General features: G+C 39.5%; 2 protein-coding genes across 4 annotated transcripts in view; one reads left to right on the top strand and one right to left on the bottom strand.

Moving 5' to 3' along the window:
- Positions 1 to 19195, bottom strand: part of LOC102783988 (gamma-aminobutyric acid receptor subunit beta-3-like) — an 89034-nt gene that overhangs the window by 45131 nt on the left and 24708 nt on the right. For 2 of the 3 annotated variants that reach the window (XM_006795695.3, XM_035909892.2), the window contains exons 2-4: positions 11395 to 11442; positions 9520 to 9611; positions 9345 to 9412 (exon numbers count right to left, since the gene is read on the bottom strand). In XM_006795695.3, the coding sequence (XP_006795758.2) occupies positions 9345 to 9412; positions 9520 to 9611; positions 11395 to 11442 (208 nt within the window). Of the gene's footprint in view, positions 1 to 9344; positions 9413 to 9519; positions 9612 to 9734; positions 10167 to 11394; positions 11443 to 19195 lie in introns of those variants that run through there. The other variant, XM_006795694.2, reaches the window with a different exon arrangement.
- Positions 13446 to 19195, top strand: part of LOC102783699 (gamma-aminobutyric acid receptor subunit alpha-5-like) — a 43689-nt gene continuing 37939 nt past the window's right edge. Inside the window, exons 1-4 of the mRNA XM_035909893.2 lie at positions 13446 to 13920; positions 14494 to 14575; positions 15963 to 16087; positions 17804 to 17871. Coding sequence (XP_035765786.2) covers positions 13905 to 13920; positions 14494 to 14575; positions 15963 to 16087; positions 17804 to 17871 — 291 coding nt within the window. The 5' untranslated portion in view covers positions 13446 to 13904. The remainder of the gene's footprint in view (positions 13921 to 14493; positions 14576 to 15962; positions 16088 to 17803; positions 17872 to 19195) is intronic.

The following is a 19195-nucleotide window of genomic DNA, read 5'->3' as shown; positions in this document are numbered from 1 at the left end:
TCCTCTTGCTTTTATTTCTCAGATCTCCTGATGCGCTGATTGCCCGTGTGCTGTGTCCAGTAAAATTCCCAAGGCTAAAAGCCCTGCACAGACCATCTTGGACTCTGGCAGAGGCTGATGAAATATAAAACCCACCCCACATCAAATAGAACCAGTGTTGCGATATGCATAGGAGCCAGGTGAATCACCGAGGTACACAGCAAACTACAAACAACAAACAGCAGGTTCACTTTCCAAGTGTCCAGCATTATTAAGAGCATTTTTCACACCTATAGTTCGTTTACTCTGGTGCGAATCAGTTGATGACTTTGTAAACTTGTAGCTTTTGCCCATGTTTGTTTTAACACAGCAAAAATTCCAAGTGAACTCAAAGCGAACCAAAACGACTAAAGGATTGTGCACATTACCTGGATTGTGGGGGTCAAATCTTAAGCATTATACATTATTCTAGGATCCTTTGAATGAAATGGCGTCACCATTATTAGAAGTTAGAGAAGCAAGCTTTCCAAGTTTAAAATATTAAATTTAGAAATCAGAAACAGAAAGAACTCAGAGAATTCACTTGTTCCACATGCTGTCACATTACAGTCTTTTCCCAGAATTGATTAAATTCATTTTTCACTCCAAAATTCTACACACAATACCCCATAATGTCATTCAACATTGCGATGTCGAATATCTATTGACTGGTGGTCTTTTCTTGACTTATAGTCATTGTAGAAAAATAGTTTCAAATTCAGTATAAAGTTAAAGTTCAGTAAAGTTAGTTTCCATGACATCAGTTTGCGGTACATCTTCAACATCAAAGTCTTAGACTTTCTAGAAAGCAAAAGATTATGTTCATGAATAAAACAAAGCAAACATATTTTTTAAAAATTCCCTGATAGAAGGAGAAGAAATAGACTTCCGCAATCCGCAATCTCATGCTTCAAAATTCATCACTTACTAAACTGACTAGGATGCTGACATCATGGACAGGGAGGGTTAACTGTGAGAGTCCAATGCATTAAGTTCACCATGCAAGACTAAAATTGCATTTAAATGTAGAGGTTTCTTAAAAAAGGTTTTTGTCAAAATTAAGTCAAATTAAATTAAGTCCTTCTTTGCAATAATCAGATCCGTATTCCTCATGTTCTAAAAGATGGTTTGACCCGACCTCTAATCTACATGGAAACATGTCAACTGCAATCATCCATTGTTCAACCCAGGAAAGGGTTCAACAATGTTTGCTAGGTAGTTACTTTTTTTTTTAAAGTCACAATTTCCAATTTCTAACTACAAGTAATTTGTGGACTGTCCCTATTATTCTACTTTGAAACTAAGTATAACCAAATGTCAAGAATTTTTTTCTAGAATCCAGATTTAAATGTAGGAGAAAATTATGCAATTGCCAGTATCTAATATGCATATTTTTTCCCCTATTTAATTCCGTTAAGTTAAAAAAAATAATGATACTCATTGAAATGTTGTGAATTCCCAAGTATTTTTGCACAGTCCTGAAATTATTTCCCCAAACTAAATAGTTGAATAACATTAATGAGTCTGACTATCTCAAGATGTCTATCGTTACGTTCACACTGCAGGTCTTAATGCTCAATTCCGATTTTTTTGTCTGCTTGTTCACACTACAAATAAAATGTTACAGCAAACGCGCTCTAGTGTGAACGCTCAAAGTGGCCCGCATGCACAAAAGAAGACGTCACACACAACGCGCTCTGTTTAGACCCAGACCAAACAGTATTGTTTGACTGATGGCCCTTAATATAAAGACTTGTTTCGGACTTTACGTTTCCCAATTTTGCTTTAAGTGATAAAGTTATTTTGTTATTTACATATGGCCTAATAATTATCCTTATTGCAGTTTTAGAGGAGCGGTGCTTCAAAGGATAATTGCAGATTTCTGTCAGAATCTGCAGATTATACAGTACAAATAAAATGTTCACATTTCTCCAACGTTGTCTTCCCAACATTTTCACTGACATCTACACTGGATGGCCAGGAAGCGTTCGCGATGTCTTCTCCGGCGCTGATAATTGGCATCTGTCTTGTGTCAGTGACGTAAAAGACTGATTTAATGCGACATGGCCATTCAAACAGCAGTCGCTTTCTAAAACATCAGATATGTATCGGATTCAGTACCACATACGAAAGTGACCCAGGACGGATTTGAAAATATTGGATTTGTGCCGTTCACACTGTCATACCATGATGGGATATGGGTCGCACAGGGTCAAAAAAGTCGGATTTGATGCGCTTTCGCCTGCAGTGTGAACGTAGCCTATGTGTCAGTTTCCAGTCCGTTACAAGATCAATTAGTCTTCTCTTTGAACCAGATTTGCACATCCGTCACCCTGTAACATTCATGCCAGTTTTCTGTTAGCTCACACCGTTTGACATCTCCTTCACCTCAAACTATAACTTGTACCTTCCATGACTGATCTGAACCCTTTTTCACCTGATCTCTCTGGCACTATTGCTTTTTGACCTTTGGCCTAAACCTCACCCTATTTTTAGCGGGGATCTTTAGATGCTTTAGGTTGTCCTAGTTTTCTATAACAGTGCGAAAATTTTGGATCTCTATTTGGATTTTTGACCCGCACTCAAGCTGCAAAAACAGCTTTATTCTCAATCTCTCCAAACCTTAGGCACTTGTCGTGTGTTTGCGTTGTACTGTACAACAGTCTGTTTTTGTGTTTGCTTGAGAAAGAACGTCACAAGCCTGAAATCTGGCAGGGATATGTTCAAATCTGTGCTCCTTGTAGAACAAGCTGAGAAGGATCCAAGACTCATTTCAGCGTAGCAAGCAGTGCTTGTCTCAATAAACCCTCAACTTTTAAGACAAATTTTCCCAATTATGCCTGCGGGGCTGTTCCACTGGGCTGGTGAAGGGGAATTGTTATTGAAATGAATGCAGGATAGAAAATTGTCTTTTTGCTCCACACAACACAGACAGCAACATTTATCTGGGCTGTGCTGTTTAGTGTTGATCAATGGTCTGGACAAAAGCGCTCATTATCTATTTCCCTGCAGAGCACGCGTCCCTGTGCTAAAACCACAAACGGTCCCCGCATTGGATGAATATCATTCACCAAATGTCAAACGCTGAAAGTAATAAACAGCTCCACCAGTAATGTTTTGGCTTCAACACTGGCTAACAGCCACGAACAGCCCATTTAACGAGCGCAGATGCACGGTCCCTTGGGAATGGGTGGCAATGAGACATGGAGCAAATTAATTATCAGTTTAAGTATGATCTCAGCTGTCTGACTCCCTGGCTGTTCAGCTACTCTTCCTCTGCTCTGTGGAGAATAGTTTGCTGGGTTAGCGAGCTAATGTTAGCAACTAAACTGTTAAGAAGGAAAGCTTTTAGCTTTTTCACCTTGTACCCCTGCATGACAGCATTCCTCAGAAACGAAAGGTAAGAAGTCCCTCCTCACATGACATAATCAACTAAAGGTTTAAGACTTCAGGGTAAAATTTTATAACAGCCATTATCATTAAAAGGTGAATTGTTTTTACTATTTTTAGAATACTCTTACAGTTCTTTTAAAAAACACAGACTTAATTATTCGACACCAAATCACAGATGATAAGAAACAGCAACAATTTCATCCTAATCATACCAGTGTACATTTTAAGAGTGCTGTATATTGTACAGTAAAGATCCTTCTGCATAATGAAATACCTTGAAAAATACTGGATTTCGCACAGCGTGTTACAGACACTCATGTTTCCCTCAATTCACAACAACAATGGTCTCATTGTGTTTCTTATTGTAAGGTAAAGATCCCACAATAACGGAGAGAATAACCCATCAATCACATTAGCAAAAACCCCTGCGCAAACACTTGGAGGCAGTAGTGAAGAAGAACTCCATTTTAACAGGAAGAAACCTCCAGCAAAAAGGCATTTGGTGAGGGGTAATAAAGCTTCTTAAATCTAAATACAGGTTCATAAAGCCAATTTCCTCCCAACTTAAATGCAGCTTCTGTTTACTAGCTGTTTTGTACATAAATAACAACATTTGTTTCATAGTCATAATTTAGCAAACACACATATTAGTTAATATTAGTTAATGTTACAAAAAATCATAAGACAAAAAAAAGGAAACATCAGCAGTCACACAGTGTAGATGTCTGTCATTTTATTGTGAAAATCAGTGACAAGACCAAAATGTTTTCACATGTGTAGGAACAAATTTGATAGATTTTAGGGTGGTTTTTTGCACATTATGTCTGTGCATGATTCCTGATTTTTAAACTGCTGTTTCCCAACTAATCCAAGTCTTTTGCATCACTGTTTTTCTTTTAATTTGGGGTTTTAGAGAATGGCCTTTTTGTATATTTTATATTTTTGTGTAAGCTATCATAGCAAGTAGTTACGATTGGTACAATTTCATGGTCTCAGTTAAAACCTAATAGTGAAAAGTAGGTTTGCAACTTTTATAACCCTAGTTATTTTATAATATGTATTGGTTAATCTGTTATTTTTTAATTGTTCTAGCCCTATCCCCTAACCCTGTTTATTAAGAGTTCCTCACTGAGATTAAACGGTGCCCCTGCCGTGAGAGCAGCTAGTCAGGGTTTAAAAAGTCAGGACCGGATTAAGCAAGTAATTAAAAGTAAGTAATTTCAAACGTACTCAGAGTAAACATGAGATTAGAAAAGGTGAAAGAGAGAGGTGGTGGTATTATAAAATATTCAGTGGGAGTGGTCGTATCATGTGAAAATTTAGAAGTAAGTTTAATGTATTTGTAGCATCTCCAGGTCATGGCCTACTTAAATACATAAAAACTGAATATGAAGGTGCACATATTCACCAATATTAAGCTTGCATAGTAGGCATATAGTCACAATAAGTCCATATTCTGCATGACCACACTGTATAACTATGTTTTTAGTCAGTAATCAAGCAATTATTGCTTTGGTTTTTTTATTGGTTTTTTTTTATGACCTTGTAAAGTATCAGTACCAGAAGAGTCATTCTCCCTTGTTAACACCTATAGCAGCTGATACACTATAGTAGAAATGGTGCTATTGAAAAGCACTTTGAGTGCACTGTTAGAGTAGAAAAGTGCTATATAGGGACCAGACCATTTACCATTTACTCTCAGTGAAAACAAAATACTTCATGCATGCACTCAATGTACAGTTCATTGCTAGCTTTTGATATATTGGGGTGTGTTTGGTTTAATGATCTTATGCAGATATTTTGAAATAATGAGATGAGAGAGCCAGCCCAACAGAGATGCCTTTGTCCCTGAAGCATCAAGCACACTGTACCTACTACTTAGTAATACTTTGTTTAAACACATGCCATGTCCCTCTCTAGCTGTAGTAAGGTAGACAAAAGGCTACAATTAATGTGTGAAGGGATTCTGGTGACACTAAACTGTGTAAGCTGGCAAAGCAGCATTCCAGCTAAGTTATAAATAACACAGAAGAAGACTGGCTTCACTACACCAGGCTGTGATTACTAGTCCACCATCTCTTCCCCTCTGTTTGAAAATCTCTTAAGTGCTCCATTACTACAGGGCGTAGTTCCTCTTGTGCTGACTTTTTTCCACTACCAGTGAACTGGAATAGAACCTGTGGATCTTAGTAGCATCTGCCAAATGCAGCAGTTATATACAGGGATGGGAATCACAGTATGATACAACAACAGTGGTGTTCTATTGCTTATACAAAGCATATATAGCTCAAGACAATCATCTGCAATCTGTGTAACTGAAGAAGAAAAATCAGGAATTTTGCATCTATGAACTTATCGGGTGTCAGTATGTGGGCATTTCATTATTATGCACTTTTAATAACATGTCAGTTCAATTAATTAGCTCCCTGATTGGCTTTTTCCTGCTGTTTGCCATTATCCCGTTTCTTGTTCTTCTGTGAGCTTCTTCTTCATTAATGCAAGTTTGTGACCTTGCATATCAAAAAATAACACAACCAGGAAAATATTCTTTCTTTTAAGTTGACTTGATGCAATATGAAATGATACTGTATTGCACTGTTTCCCACCTATCTTGATGTCATTGTGTCAGCTTTGGCCTCCATGCATTCATCCACCATCTGCTCTACTCTGAAAGTCTCTGCCTTCAAATGTTACACACACAGAACTCAATGGGTTGAACCTTGATGGCCTCTAAGAGTTGGACGCTCCACTATGACCATCTGAGTTCCATTTGAAGTCTTTTACAAACCCTAGAAACAACTTGTCACAAACCCAAACCCCATTTCAGAATGGCTATATTGGCAACAACCACTCAATGAGAATAAAACATCTCCAGAATTATTCCCAAGGACATGGAGTAGTGACCTTAGGTCACTTCCTGGTAAATATGGTTGAAACCTCAAAGTCATCTGCCTGGTCGAAACTGACATATGCTGGCAATGTTTTCACATAGACTAGAAGTCAGACCGTCTCTTAAGAAGCAAATAATACAACTCAGATTATTTCAAAGAATGAATTACATGAATTTATCTTTGTTCTGCTTTTTTTGACACGGTGACAATTAATATTGCCGGTACATGATTGTGAACAAATTAGTGTTACTGGAGACTGTTTTAAAAAATAAGCAAATTAATGCTATGAAGCTATTTACAGTTTTGTGAATTAACTCAGTAGGATAAGCACAGGATTTAGAAGCAAAAGGTCATAGGGTTTGAGTTAATCTCAAGTTAGAATGTTTTTTTCATCCTGTTTTCTCTATTGAGAAGTTGTTTACATTTAGTTTATTTTTTATTCTAATTCATAAAAAGACATAAAATAAATCTTGAACACAAACGTTCTCAAGACGGACTTTTAGGTCTCGTTGAAGATATACTTCGAACTGACTAGATGTCAAGAAAAAACCATCAGCTGATGCTTATCCAATACTGCAATGTTTGCAGGACTAGGATATTTTTCAAAATATTCAAAAACACAAACACACACTTTTCCGACTTTCCTATCGGAACACATTAACCCTGGAGTTGCTCCCTTGTTCCAACATCTGACTCCCAAGGTAACTAAAATGTGATGTATTTTACTTTGCTTTCAGGGGTTAACTGGAAGACGAATTGTTGTATTTGAACTTCTAGGATCAATAACTCATAAAAAACCTTATTCAAACACCAACAGCACTTCCTTTCAGTCACGTTAAGCAGACAACAAGCTAGAAGGTTATTTTCATCCAGACACATCATTTTCCAACCTGGACAAATAATGCTGGTAGAAGTTGGCTATGAGTTATATGAAGATCTTCAAGATGCAACATCAGAACAAAATTACTCAAGCATTCACACTTCTGAATAATATAGACTGTTTTAAGAACATTATTTTATAATTTTCTGCTGATGCAATGAACATTTAATAGTATTTCTGCTTAATCCTCTTTTGTTTGACCGTGTTATTACAAATAGCTTAGTTAGCTTTACTCAAAGAGATTTGTACTCTCAGACATTTAACAAAAAAAGAGAAATTACCTCTTGTTGCATAAACTCAAGCAAAAATTAAACATAATCCATAATCCTATGATGTATTTGTTGTACATAGCTTCTAGCAGAAATAGTTCATCTGTGAGATTCTTGCAACATCTGGATAAAAGCACCACTTTTCTTGCCTCAGACTACTGGCAGAAAAGTCAATTGTCAAAGTAATCACTGAGTCACTGGTATTGATCAGTACCCGCCCACACTTATACACCCTCCTCTCTCCAGATAAATAGTGACAGTTTTCTAATACTATATAGTGAAATTAAACACTTTCTTTTTTTGTCCTTCTCAGTAGACTCAATCAAGATCACCATTATGTCATTATGACATCTGTGTTGATGCTGTACATGTACAGCAGTCCCTGCCTGACCTGACTCTGACTGCTGCGCTTGTCTGTGTTGTTATAAAGAAAGAAAGCACACGGGCTCAGGAGCCATCAGCTCTAATAAATATCCTAATGGTTGCACCTGCACATGCACTGGGCTGTGAAATGTAGCCGAGGAGAGGTGTTGGTCTGGAAACACAATGTTCGCCATTCAGTTCGATGCCGGAGTCCTTAAAATCTGTCGCCGGCAGCCGGGTGACACGGTGCCACTCATTTTGCAGTATAATTTGGGTCAGCGTTGGCTGATATTTTAAGATACAATAGCCTGAAGTGACTTCCCGGCATGTGCACGTGTCAAAAAAAATGGCATCAGCCCATGAATTAGCAAATCCAATCAGAGTTTCGTGATAGCTGTCTGCTCAGAGGGGCCCTCATGGGAGGACACTGCTAACTGTGGCTTCTGTGGTTAACAAGCACAATGAGAAAGGGTTTCTTTTTGCAGATAAAAGAGGGCTTCAATGGAAAAATGTATTTCCTTTACTGTGCCTGGATGGTACAGTATGTGGACTATTGACTGGAAACTCATGGCTGCTGCTTTAATCCATCCTCTAAGTGAGTCAGTGTCTGAGGATGAGGATTGTTGGAAACAGGAGCAGGAAGCTGTATTATGTTGAAGGGTTTTCTTTTTTCACACCCAGGCTTCTGTGTATGTGGGGTGCTGGCAGTGTGTGAGATAAAGCTGTTTTAGTGCTTACAGGAAATCCAACCCATCCATCTGACCATCGCATAATGGACTTGAAGGGGGGGGGGGGGCTACAGGAACTAAGAATATTTGATCAAAATTATCATGTGCAGCCCTGTGCCATTATATAGAGTGTATAAAATACTGAATGGTGAAATACGTTTTTAAGCTCTTAGATTTATGGGTTACACTTAGTACATAGTACAGCCTGTCTTATGATGCAGGTTCCCCAAACTTACAATGCAATTCTTTATGTACTGTTAAGGTATTTTAGACAAAAGTGCAAACACATTGTATACTTCTTACAAGAAATACTTGTGGTATAATTTGGTTTGTCTGTCTGTTAACACGATCAGTTGTTACTGCATTGCTCTACCATATGAACCAAGAAGCAAATACATGCATTGAAAATCACACCCTAAATTCAGAAAAAATACATGGAAAAAGTACACGGTTATTTTTTTGTTTTTGTTTCTTGGTTTGTTTTTTTAACAAGAGCATTGAAATAAATACTATAGAGTAAAAGGTACAATATTTGAATCCAAAATATAGTGGACAACAAAGCAGCATAAGAGAAATACTTAAAGTACATTAAAACTGTTAAGTTTTACAGTAAAGTACTTGGTAAAATGCACTATATTACATGCAACACAGCAGTAGTCTCGCTCAGCAGCTTTGTTGGGAGGCAGGAACATTTGGGGGGTACAGGTACCACCCCATGACCCCCTTCTGTATATGCCCCTGGCACTGAGGCACAGGCAGGACTGCTGTGGATTAAGGGTTCATGAAGTGTGACTCCACTCACCATGTTGACTTCTGACACCATGTCTATGCTGGCCACGTCTATGCTCATGCCAACAGCGACAGGGGGCCCTAGAACAGAGTAATTATGTCATGATTACAGACCTCCACCTCTACGTCTGACCACAACACTGTAAATGGCGCCAAAAATAAAGCTGGGGGATAAATGCGGAGCATACCTCCAAAGTCCGGCCTCAGTCGGATGTCGTATCCTTTAAGTAGTTTATCCACCGTCTCCTTCACAAAAGACATGTTGCCCGGTTCATTGACGCTGAAATGACAGCAGAAGCAAAGAAAAGAAAACATCACCTTGACTCCCGCATCAATCAGCCCAGGCAATAACCTTGACTTCTCAGAAAAGAAAGAAGAAGAAAATAATGAGAAGATCACTCACCTTTTTGCGCAACACACAATCGAACCGATAACCAGTGCGGACAAGACGCGAAATTGACGAAGCTTGTGCAAAGCAAACATCCCCCCTTTTCCTTTTTGTAATTGTAAAGCACGAAGGCAGCAACAGCAGAGAGCTCACCCCCCTGCAATCAACAGCCGAGACGGACACTCTTCAAATCCAGAGTAAATCCATCGATTGCCCCCCCAAAAAAGCAAGAAAGTAGACTGAGCCGCGGAAAAGTCAGCAGCTCGCTGTGGATGGAGTCAGATGTGAAATATGGGCTGACATCGCCTCCCTGTCATAAATATTGGCTCCGCTTTCCTTTTTGCCGTCTCTGACTGTGCGAGAGGCTCTTACATTCAGGAGCTGAAGCGCATATTGATGAGGAGAGAACATACAGGGGGGCGATGCTGCTGCTGCTGCTGGTGGCGGCGCTGGTGGTGAAGGCACTCGGCTTGTTCAAATTAGAAGCGAAGCCCCAACACTTAAAACACTGTAAAAAAAATGCTGAGGTAGAATCTGCGAATTCAAGCTTTTCATTTTATATATTTGGTGAGCTGTTAAACTCTTTTTCTTTTTTAGGGAATGCATTTTAAACCAGACTTTTGTTAAAATCCACTTATTTCTGCTAATAAACCTCGTGTCTGTTTTTGGCCCTAGAATTTATCAGCAGAGGCGCAGTTGCGGTTTCTTTTTTTGTTTGTATTTTTGTTTGTTTGTTTTTTGAGGACGGTAAAGATATATTTAAATTTAACAAATAAACATCAACTGGGGGCCGGGGGGGCAGTTCAGCAAGTTATAATTCAACTTTATGTTTACATGTTTATGTATGCATTCAGCAATAAATAAGGTGGCTGACTTGTAACCATATGGCAGTCGCACTTACTCAGAGTCATTGAGTAATGATTAAAAAAAATGATGGTTGATTCTGCTACAGAATGTGGGAGATTCCATTTTGGCATGGCTGTGCCTACTTTAAATGGATCTGCCTTTTTAACAGGGTCTTCCTGTTTGAAAGGAGTTTTTCTTCCCACTGTCCCCAAGTGCTTGCTCAAAGAGGGCCGTTTGATTGTTGGGGTTTCTCTCTATTACATAGGGTCTTTACTTTACAATATAAAGGACACTGAGGTGACTTTTGTTGTGATTTGGGCTATTTGAAAGACATTGAACTGAAAATACACTGATTACTTATCTTCACTTCCTCGATTACCTCAGTTATCAGTGGACATGATTTTTAGAACACTAATTAAGCCGTTGCCCCACCCCTTCTCCCACTCTCAAAAACACCCACATTACAAAGCACTAAGCCAAACTCTCTTATTAAAATTCTCATTTTTTTACAGTGCACCCCACACCATCTTCACCAATCCCCTTCCCTTGGGTTTCCTGTAAAAATGGCGGGACCTGAACAATATGGAGTGGAGACAGGCAGCATTTATCAACCCATTAATCGATGCTTATGATTTATTGGCCTGTTATCTGTTGATGGCCATTTTGTGTCTGATTTAAAATGTGTGGACTGCACCATAAATTATTTAGAGAGTCGGGGTCAAAAATTTGTGAACAGGCTAATTAGGACCGCGTGCACGCGCGGACGCGCTTGCACAAGACCCAGTGGAGGAGCCTGGATGAGGAATGCGCGTGCTGTGATAGTTCATACCGGGTGTCATAGATGGCGATCAGCTTCTTGTTTCCGTTAACAGCATTCCTGAAAGAAGAAAGTTGATGACATCATTAATTAGAAAATAACATGAAGACACTGAAAATGAACTTCTTTCCTCCCGTTTGCAGCTTAATGTTTCCCCGAATTTAATTGTGGTTATAAGTTTATTATTATTAATATCACTGGTCTCTTATGCGTGTTGGAGTCTGTCTGATGTGTTGTGTGACTGTGCTCTGCATAGCCTCGTATTCCACCCAGTCTTGCCTGCAGTAACGCAGAGGTCTGAAACAGTGGGATGCCTGCAGGGCAAAATATTGAAAGCCAGTCGATTTCCCCCTGGAGCCCCCTCCAGGATAAAAAAGCATCTCACAACACCTCCCCCAACCCTTATCTTCCTACCACAGAGAGAGGTGGTGGTGAGTTTGGGGGGGAAGGAGGGGGGGGCTTTTTCGCCATCACTTTCATTCACTCTCGTCCAAACGGTCAACACTCAGCGAGCTTGTTCGCACCAGGCGCGGTGCTGAAATCACGCTCCCGAGGGTATTTTGGCTGCAGCTCCCGTCCGCAGACTGCACCTCCAGACGGATTCAAGAAAGTAGAGGGAGGTTAAGTTTACCAGCTAATTATCGTCTACGAAACATGGAACTCGGCTACCCTCTTATGGCAATCGTCAGGATGATAACTACTCTGACGTGTTTCTTGCGAGCGCTTGTTTTAGTGGCTCAGGGTTAAACAAGCCGACCGAATGCTGTTTCTCTCACAGTGATTTGCCCCCAGTCTGTGTTGTCATACGGGTCGCAGACTCTTCACACATATGGACACACAAGTCATTTCACTTCGTTACTCATAGTTACTGTCACGAATAATGACACATTTTATGACTTGGAATGGGTGAACAGTGGAAACAGTGTCAAACATAAGGCCAGAGGGCCAGAATCGGCCGGGCAAAGACTCCAGTCCGGTCAACTGGACAGCTCAAATGTGAAGAAGTGTCTATATTTGTAACTTTTAACTGTGCTTTCATAAGTTTTACAGCTTTTTCCATTGATAAATATGTCCCACATGCACACCACGCTGCCTTTACCAAACAATTAAAAGACAGAAAATATCCTCATTTTTTTCTTTCTTTACAGTGAATAATCTTTTTAAAAAAAGAATTGATTAAAAAAAGAAATTTTCTGTGAACTAATGAAAGTTGTACAGTTTACAATTACAGTATGAGCAATGAAAGCTCTTTCTGTAATTATACACATTTATCATGTTGTTTTACTTGTCCGGCCAACTTAATAAACCAATTATTGATGTTTCAGAACCTGACTTTATTTCAAAACCCAGTAGAACTTTATCAATAATAAACAGAATAGCTACAGCAACTATAAATACAAATATGTTGGGATAGCAAGTGAACTAACTATATGGCACAACTTAAACTGTTAAATAGTCATCTAGGTGGATGAAATGAAAGGATTGAAAGAGTGGACAGTGGAGGTAGCACAAATCCAACCAACAAACAAATTCTTTTTAAATACAGATCATAAAAATCACAAAAACAATCTCTGCAATAGTAAGTTATTAATTAAGCTGTTTTAGTGAAATATTTGTAAGTATTGATAACACACAACTAGCATAATAAAACAGGCTAAGAGTCCAAATTGCAGTCTACAAATATGTATAAAAATTGTTACTATTAGCTAGCCTACAAGGATCAGCTGTTAGCTAATGGCTACATATAGTAATTCAAACAAATAGGCTATTTAGAAAGAATGACTGAACTACTGAAATCAGGCACTTCTTCATAAGAAATAGCAAAAGCTAAAGAGGCCAAATTAAAATCCTGGTTAAATGATTTCAGTAGTGTGCTACTGTGTGACGTTTCAGGTGCAAAAGTCCGTGGAAGTAGTTTGAGCTCCCATATATTGCATGCTTCTTTCACATTCTCATTAATGGATGATGTCGAATTCTGCGCATCCTCCTTCCAGCCCACCAATGGGGAGCACCTATTTGGTAATTATTAGCCTCTGTTGCGGCACTTCATTCTCTCGCACCGGCAGTAGGCGGTACAGGAAAGGGCACAGAGACAAGAAAAATGTGGAGCGAATCCGGTCTCCTCCGAGGTCGGTGGACACCAGCGAGGAGGCACTCCGTGTGATGCTGCTGCTGCAACACCTCTGGAGGCGATGCGGGAAACGCGGCGCAGCAAGCACTAAAGAATAAGCGAGGCGGTCAAGCCTATAGGAGGAGCAGAGCAGACAGACTACTACAACAGCTGCTGATGGGGAAGCGCTGATTGAAGGAGAGAGAGAGAGACAGAGAGAGAGAGACACACACACACACAGAGAGAGAGAGAGAGCAGAAAGAAGCTAAAGAGAAGGAGGAGGGGAGAGAGAGCCGACCAGCACGGGAATTTAGTGATTGGACCCGCGATCTTCCAGTTTCGCTGACTGGAGACCCCAAAGCCTCCTGTCGCTGTTTGGAAAGAAAGCAACAAAAACTAAACCTTGCTGGTCATGGATCCGCGTGCAGGTTAGCCCCTATTTTTCCTCCCGTTACCTCTCCGTTTTTTCCTTCTGATCAGACAAATAAGTGTGAGTTTCATGGGTTTTTTCGGTGATGGAGAGAGTGGGGAAAGGTGGAGAAGAGGGATGGGAGGATAGGGGGTGGCCCGTTTATTGTAATAGGCTGGATTGGAACGCAGTGAAAGCTTTTACACAATGGGACTGATACTGCAGGAAACATGCCTCTCTATGAGCCTCTTTTATTTACCAGCCTATGTGGTGTTTTTGAGCATGCCGAGTTGTTTTTTTCTTTCTTTCCTTATTGGAATTTTTACCAAAGAATTAATTAGTTATTTTTGTTTAATATTAAATAGTTGCACCTTGCACCCCCCCTCACCCCACGCCAATTGAAACAGAGATTGTCCCGCTGCTTGATTTAGTGTTTGCTGTAATGCTCTCTGTATGCAGTGAGGTGAAGACTTTTCCCGTGTCTGGCCTTACGGGGAATCCTTGACCTCAGTGTTGTTTCTGTGTTATTTATTGATTCTGTGATGCCCTTTTTATTCTGTTCTTTGTCTCCTTCTGGGTGTGTGTGTGGTAGCTCTCAACAGTAAAGTGAGCCGGATATCCGTCAAGGCAAGGCTCCTCGTTTCCCTCCTGCTTCTTTGCAGATGTCAAAACAGGTAAAGAGATTTAAAAATAAAAATAATAATAATAATAAAGTTTAACAGTTATATAAAGCTTTTCCCCCCAAAAAAAGTAAATGGATTTATGACACTAAAGGTACTTTTTCTAATTACTCAACACCTGCGAGCATGCTGAGATGTTTCCGATTGTGCCATTTGTAAATACCAATCTGCTTTTTATAGGTGTGCAGACCGATAGAATGATACCAACGCATGTATTGGTATCTGATCATAGTAGTGGGATAGGATCGATACTTTGCTTCTGTTCTCTAAGTTCAGTATCTAACCCACTTAATTGTGTCAAATTAATCACTTTTTGGAAATGGAAAAATATACCTCAACCACCTCTTATTGCGACTTGACTGTCATGTCTATTTTTTATGATCTATAGAACAGAAGTTGACTGAAGTGCATCAGGGACAGGCGCTTTTATGTTCCAGGTCTCCAAAAAACCCGGTTTTAAAATACATGAAAAGCTGAAAAGTGTGGTTTTCTGTGTAAACTCTTTATTTTGGAAAGTAAAAATCACACTGCTCTAGTGGTCATTAAAATGTGTTAGAATTTACAAATTGATTATCTATCTCATAAATCAAGATTTACTAGTATCCCCTACATAAGCTGCTTTTATATGCTAAAAGTATCGCTATTGGTATCGACTTTGGCAATACTGACCCTGTATTTACCAAGTAAACAATTATTGAATTCAGAATCATAACAGAATCTGATGCTAAGTGACTCACTACACTATCGTATGGTAGAAGTTGGTATTAAACCCAAGTACAACTTTTTATCTCTATAACGAAATACACATTTTGAACACAACATTATAGCAGTTGTTACTTCACATTTTCTCGATATTGTGTACATTTTGGAAGGTTTTGAACTTTTTTAAAAGGCTAAGTTCAGTTTTGCTTTGCGGTCAAAAGCATTGTGACAGATTTTTACGCCTCTATTTGCAGGTGACTCAAAGCACCTTTGAATTTTCAGATCCCGCTCCCTTTGACTGATTGCATATCCGAGCTGTTCTGTGCTCTAATGCTGCTTAAGCAGGGAGATCTGTCAGCAGTCCACTCTCATCCAAGTCGATCAAACCCCGTTTATGACCTTTTGTGCGTTTCCCTCCCTTCGCCGCTTGCCGTTCTTTGTAAAAAGATCCTCTATGCTGCCTCGCTCCCCCGCTGTATTCAAAGGAAGAACTCATTTGTTTGTATTTGGATCACATGTCAAACCCTTAATTACCTCTACTGGTAGATTTGAGGCAGCGCTTGTGTTCAATAATTAATCGCAACAAGCCTGCCGTTAATGCGGCAAGCCAATTAATCACAACAATTGTGTTGTGTTGTGTTTCTGAGGTCTGCTTCCTTTTGTTTCCTTCCTCTCTCAGTCTCTGCCAGTCATCCTCAGAAGCTGAGAAGGAGGTGGGCACCAACGACAACAGCACAGTCTTCACCAGAATCCTGGACGGGCTCCTGGACGGTTATGACAACAGGCTTCGGCCAGGGCTCGGAGGTTTGCTTCCAGCTATTTTGTGTTTTTCTTTTTGTTTCTTTTTGAAAGGAACATTTAGTAGTCTTAGTACGATAGTGCCACATTTGGACCTCCCACTGTGCTAACCTTCTAACCCTACTTTGGCCAGGGGAAGCCTGGTTTCCTGCTGTGATTTCATGCTCTGATTCATTGGAGAACGCTGGGAGACTGGCAGGTACACGGGGGTTGAAACTGTGCAAGCAGATGTGGAATTTGCTCCCGTGTCAGCCGAGGTGAAGGTGCACGCATGTAGTTGTCAGGTGCTTTTGTTTCCTTTGTTCCCCGCAAATGCATATGGCTGTCTCTTTTTCAAGCAAATCAATCAAGCCATCCTCAACACAGCCTCGATTCTGTGTGCTGAGGTGTTTTTATTCACTTCTCACCCTGGCAACAGGAGATAACCTTGAGAGGCAACAAATTGCCATTCAGAGATGGAGATGCTTCAAATGAAAGCTTTTGATTTTTCCTTTCTGCAGTCGTGCTGTTTCCCGTTGAATTTCTGCAAGCTCCTGACACAGGTCTGGTTGGGCTTGTTGGTCACGTATATACACTACTCGTTCCACGTGAGAAGGAAAGAAGGGCTTTTTTGTATTTTTTGTTTTCATGCCACATGCCTGATGTGTCATTGCAAAAGCCCCTCCTCTCTCACATCCTGGTAACGGTTGCTACCTTTGACAAGAGGGCCTATAAATATATATTCAGGCTTTCATTCAACAAGCTACTCTGCACAGAGTGACCAAGCCCAGCTTCCCCTGGTCCACATTGGTATTCAGAGAGTTTTGTGATTTTGGAACAAATAAAAGAAACAAGTTGCCTGTTTTTCCTCAACATCTTTAGAAGGAATCCGCTGACAGAGTAATCATGAATCCAGGTTGCTTTGTGTGGTTCGTGTTGAGTGACCACACTGAAGCCATTGAGAGGGGGATAGGGAGGTGGGTTCAAATGCTGACACTATTGTTGAATATTGATTGAATTGATCCTAACCTTTTGCATACATTAACATTAAACCCAAGCATTATTTGCTTCACAATGTTATACCTTTAAGATGTAAAACTAGTGATTTGTGTATCCATAGAAAATCATTTTTGTAATCAAGGCATCTAAGTGAATTTCATGTCCGTTATAATATAGAAACTGGACAGTGGTTGGACAAAATAGTATATATGCTGAATTACACAACAATAGGAAGAACTGATTTCATCGGTAATTGATTAACCTCATAAAGTCCACCTATATAGGTTTAGGGTTAGGCTGCACTTTAGCCACATTCTGTACAATCAAATTACACGCATTTATTATAAGATTTTCACTTGGGTGTGCCAAATCTGGGAAATATATCATCTGGTAATGGTAGGCATCAACCTATTGGCAAATAATATAATAACTGCCAATAAGAAATAAATAATAACCAAAAAGTCACGTGTCATAAACAAGCAGAAAAAGAAAATCATATTAACTAATGGATAATTTGCTGTTGTAAAGATTGTTATCAGCAGTGATGCCATAGACTTCCTGTCTTGTTTGAGTAGTTAATAAATGCTAGAAAGTGAAGAAATGAAGAAATAATAATGAGCAGCTCATTAATTATGACGTCCTTCCTGATGGGTTGTTCACTTGTGTCCGTTTTAGTAAAGAGCTGCCTCTTCAGTGTCTCTCTTTAACCTCCAAACCCTGTTTCCATCTGTTCTCTCTCAACAGAGAATGTCACAGAGATCAAGACAAACATTTTTGTCACCAGCTTTGGCCCCGTGTCTGACACGGAGATGGTGAGTTCATCCACAGCAAACAGCACAGAGAGAGATTGGCTAAGGTGGACAAACACACATACAAGCGTCTCCAAAGCCCATCCAGACAACTGTCGGTATTTTTAGATGTAAACATAAATTTACATTTTATGAGACGACTACCGCTTTCTGGCTCCTGCTGTTCTCTGGAAGTGAGCTCATGTCCTAGTTGTGTCTTTGAAGATTGGCTCCTTTTGGCTACTTGGACACGAGGCAAAATTAATGTGGGTGATTTAAACTTTTAATGCAGTGTGACTGGCCTGTATGGAGCACAAAGAGTGCCAAAATAAAGTGAATAACTACATCATTAAATAATGAATGAAATGTGTCGTTAACTCATTCAAATGGGAAATCAATCAATCAATAATTTATTAACTGCATAAATAATTTATTGAATACATAAATAATCAAAATATTGATTCACTTTATTTAGGAAAAAGAAAAACATATTTAATTATTTCATGGCTGTAGTGCTGCAGTGCGTCACCAAATAATTGAAACTGTTACTGCAGCTTGTCAGCAGACTGTAACATCTGCTGCTTTTGTTTTCATTCGAAATGCATTCTGGGATACCTAGCTGTTCCGAGTCCACTGCATCAGCCATTATCTGCGATTGATCTGTCTTGACTGGCTGTGCAGGGCAACCAATCAGATGATAGGGTCTGCTGACAAGCTGCAGTGACGGTTTAAATGACTTCATGTAGCACCACAGCACAGCAACCATGAAATAATTAAATGGGTTTTCTTTAAATGATGCATTAAGCATATATTTAATTATTAATTTAAATATTTATTTCCAATTGTACTTAATGAATCGCTTCTACAGATAGCATGATGTTTGTTCCCGAACTCCTCAAACACAGCTGCTTCGGTTTTGATGAAACGGTCATTAAACTATTTACTCCGAATAAAGACTACAATTTTTTTCTGTGTATTTAAATATAGAAACTGTGTGATCGAGGCGTGAATGGACCTCACTTTTATGCATGCAAATCGAATGGAAAGCTTGCACGTTCAAAAGCACGTCAGACGAACATTTTAATGGTCACCAGTGGGTTTCACTTTTAAGAACTGGGATGTTAGTTTTGTATGTGCCGTGCCTTTAATATTCTGCACCATTAATATGGGTGAAAGACGTCACAGCGCACAGATTGGAGAATCTTTTGAGACATTTACAAGCAAAGAACCATGATCAGCATAAAAGGGCACGAGTCGCAGTGAACAGAACAGAACGGTGTGGCTGTTCTTTTGAGATAAAGTACTGCCTTACCTTTGTAGTCATTTCTATGTTTCATTTCTTTCTATG

Source organism: Neolamprologus brichardi, chromosome 23, assembly GCF_056152115.1.
Source record: "Neolamprologus brichardi isolate AB-2024 chromosome 23, ASM5615211v1, whole genome shotgun sequence".
Taxonomy (NCBI): domain Eukaryota; kingdom Metazoa; phylum Chordata; class Actinopteri; order Cichliformes; family Cichlidae; genus Neolamprologus; species Neolamprologus brichardi.
The sequence above is the reverse complement of the archived record's forward strand: the minus strand, read 5'-3'. Positions and strand labels throughout refer to the sequence as shown.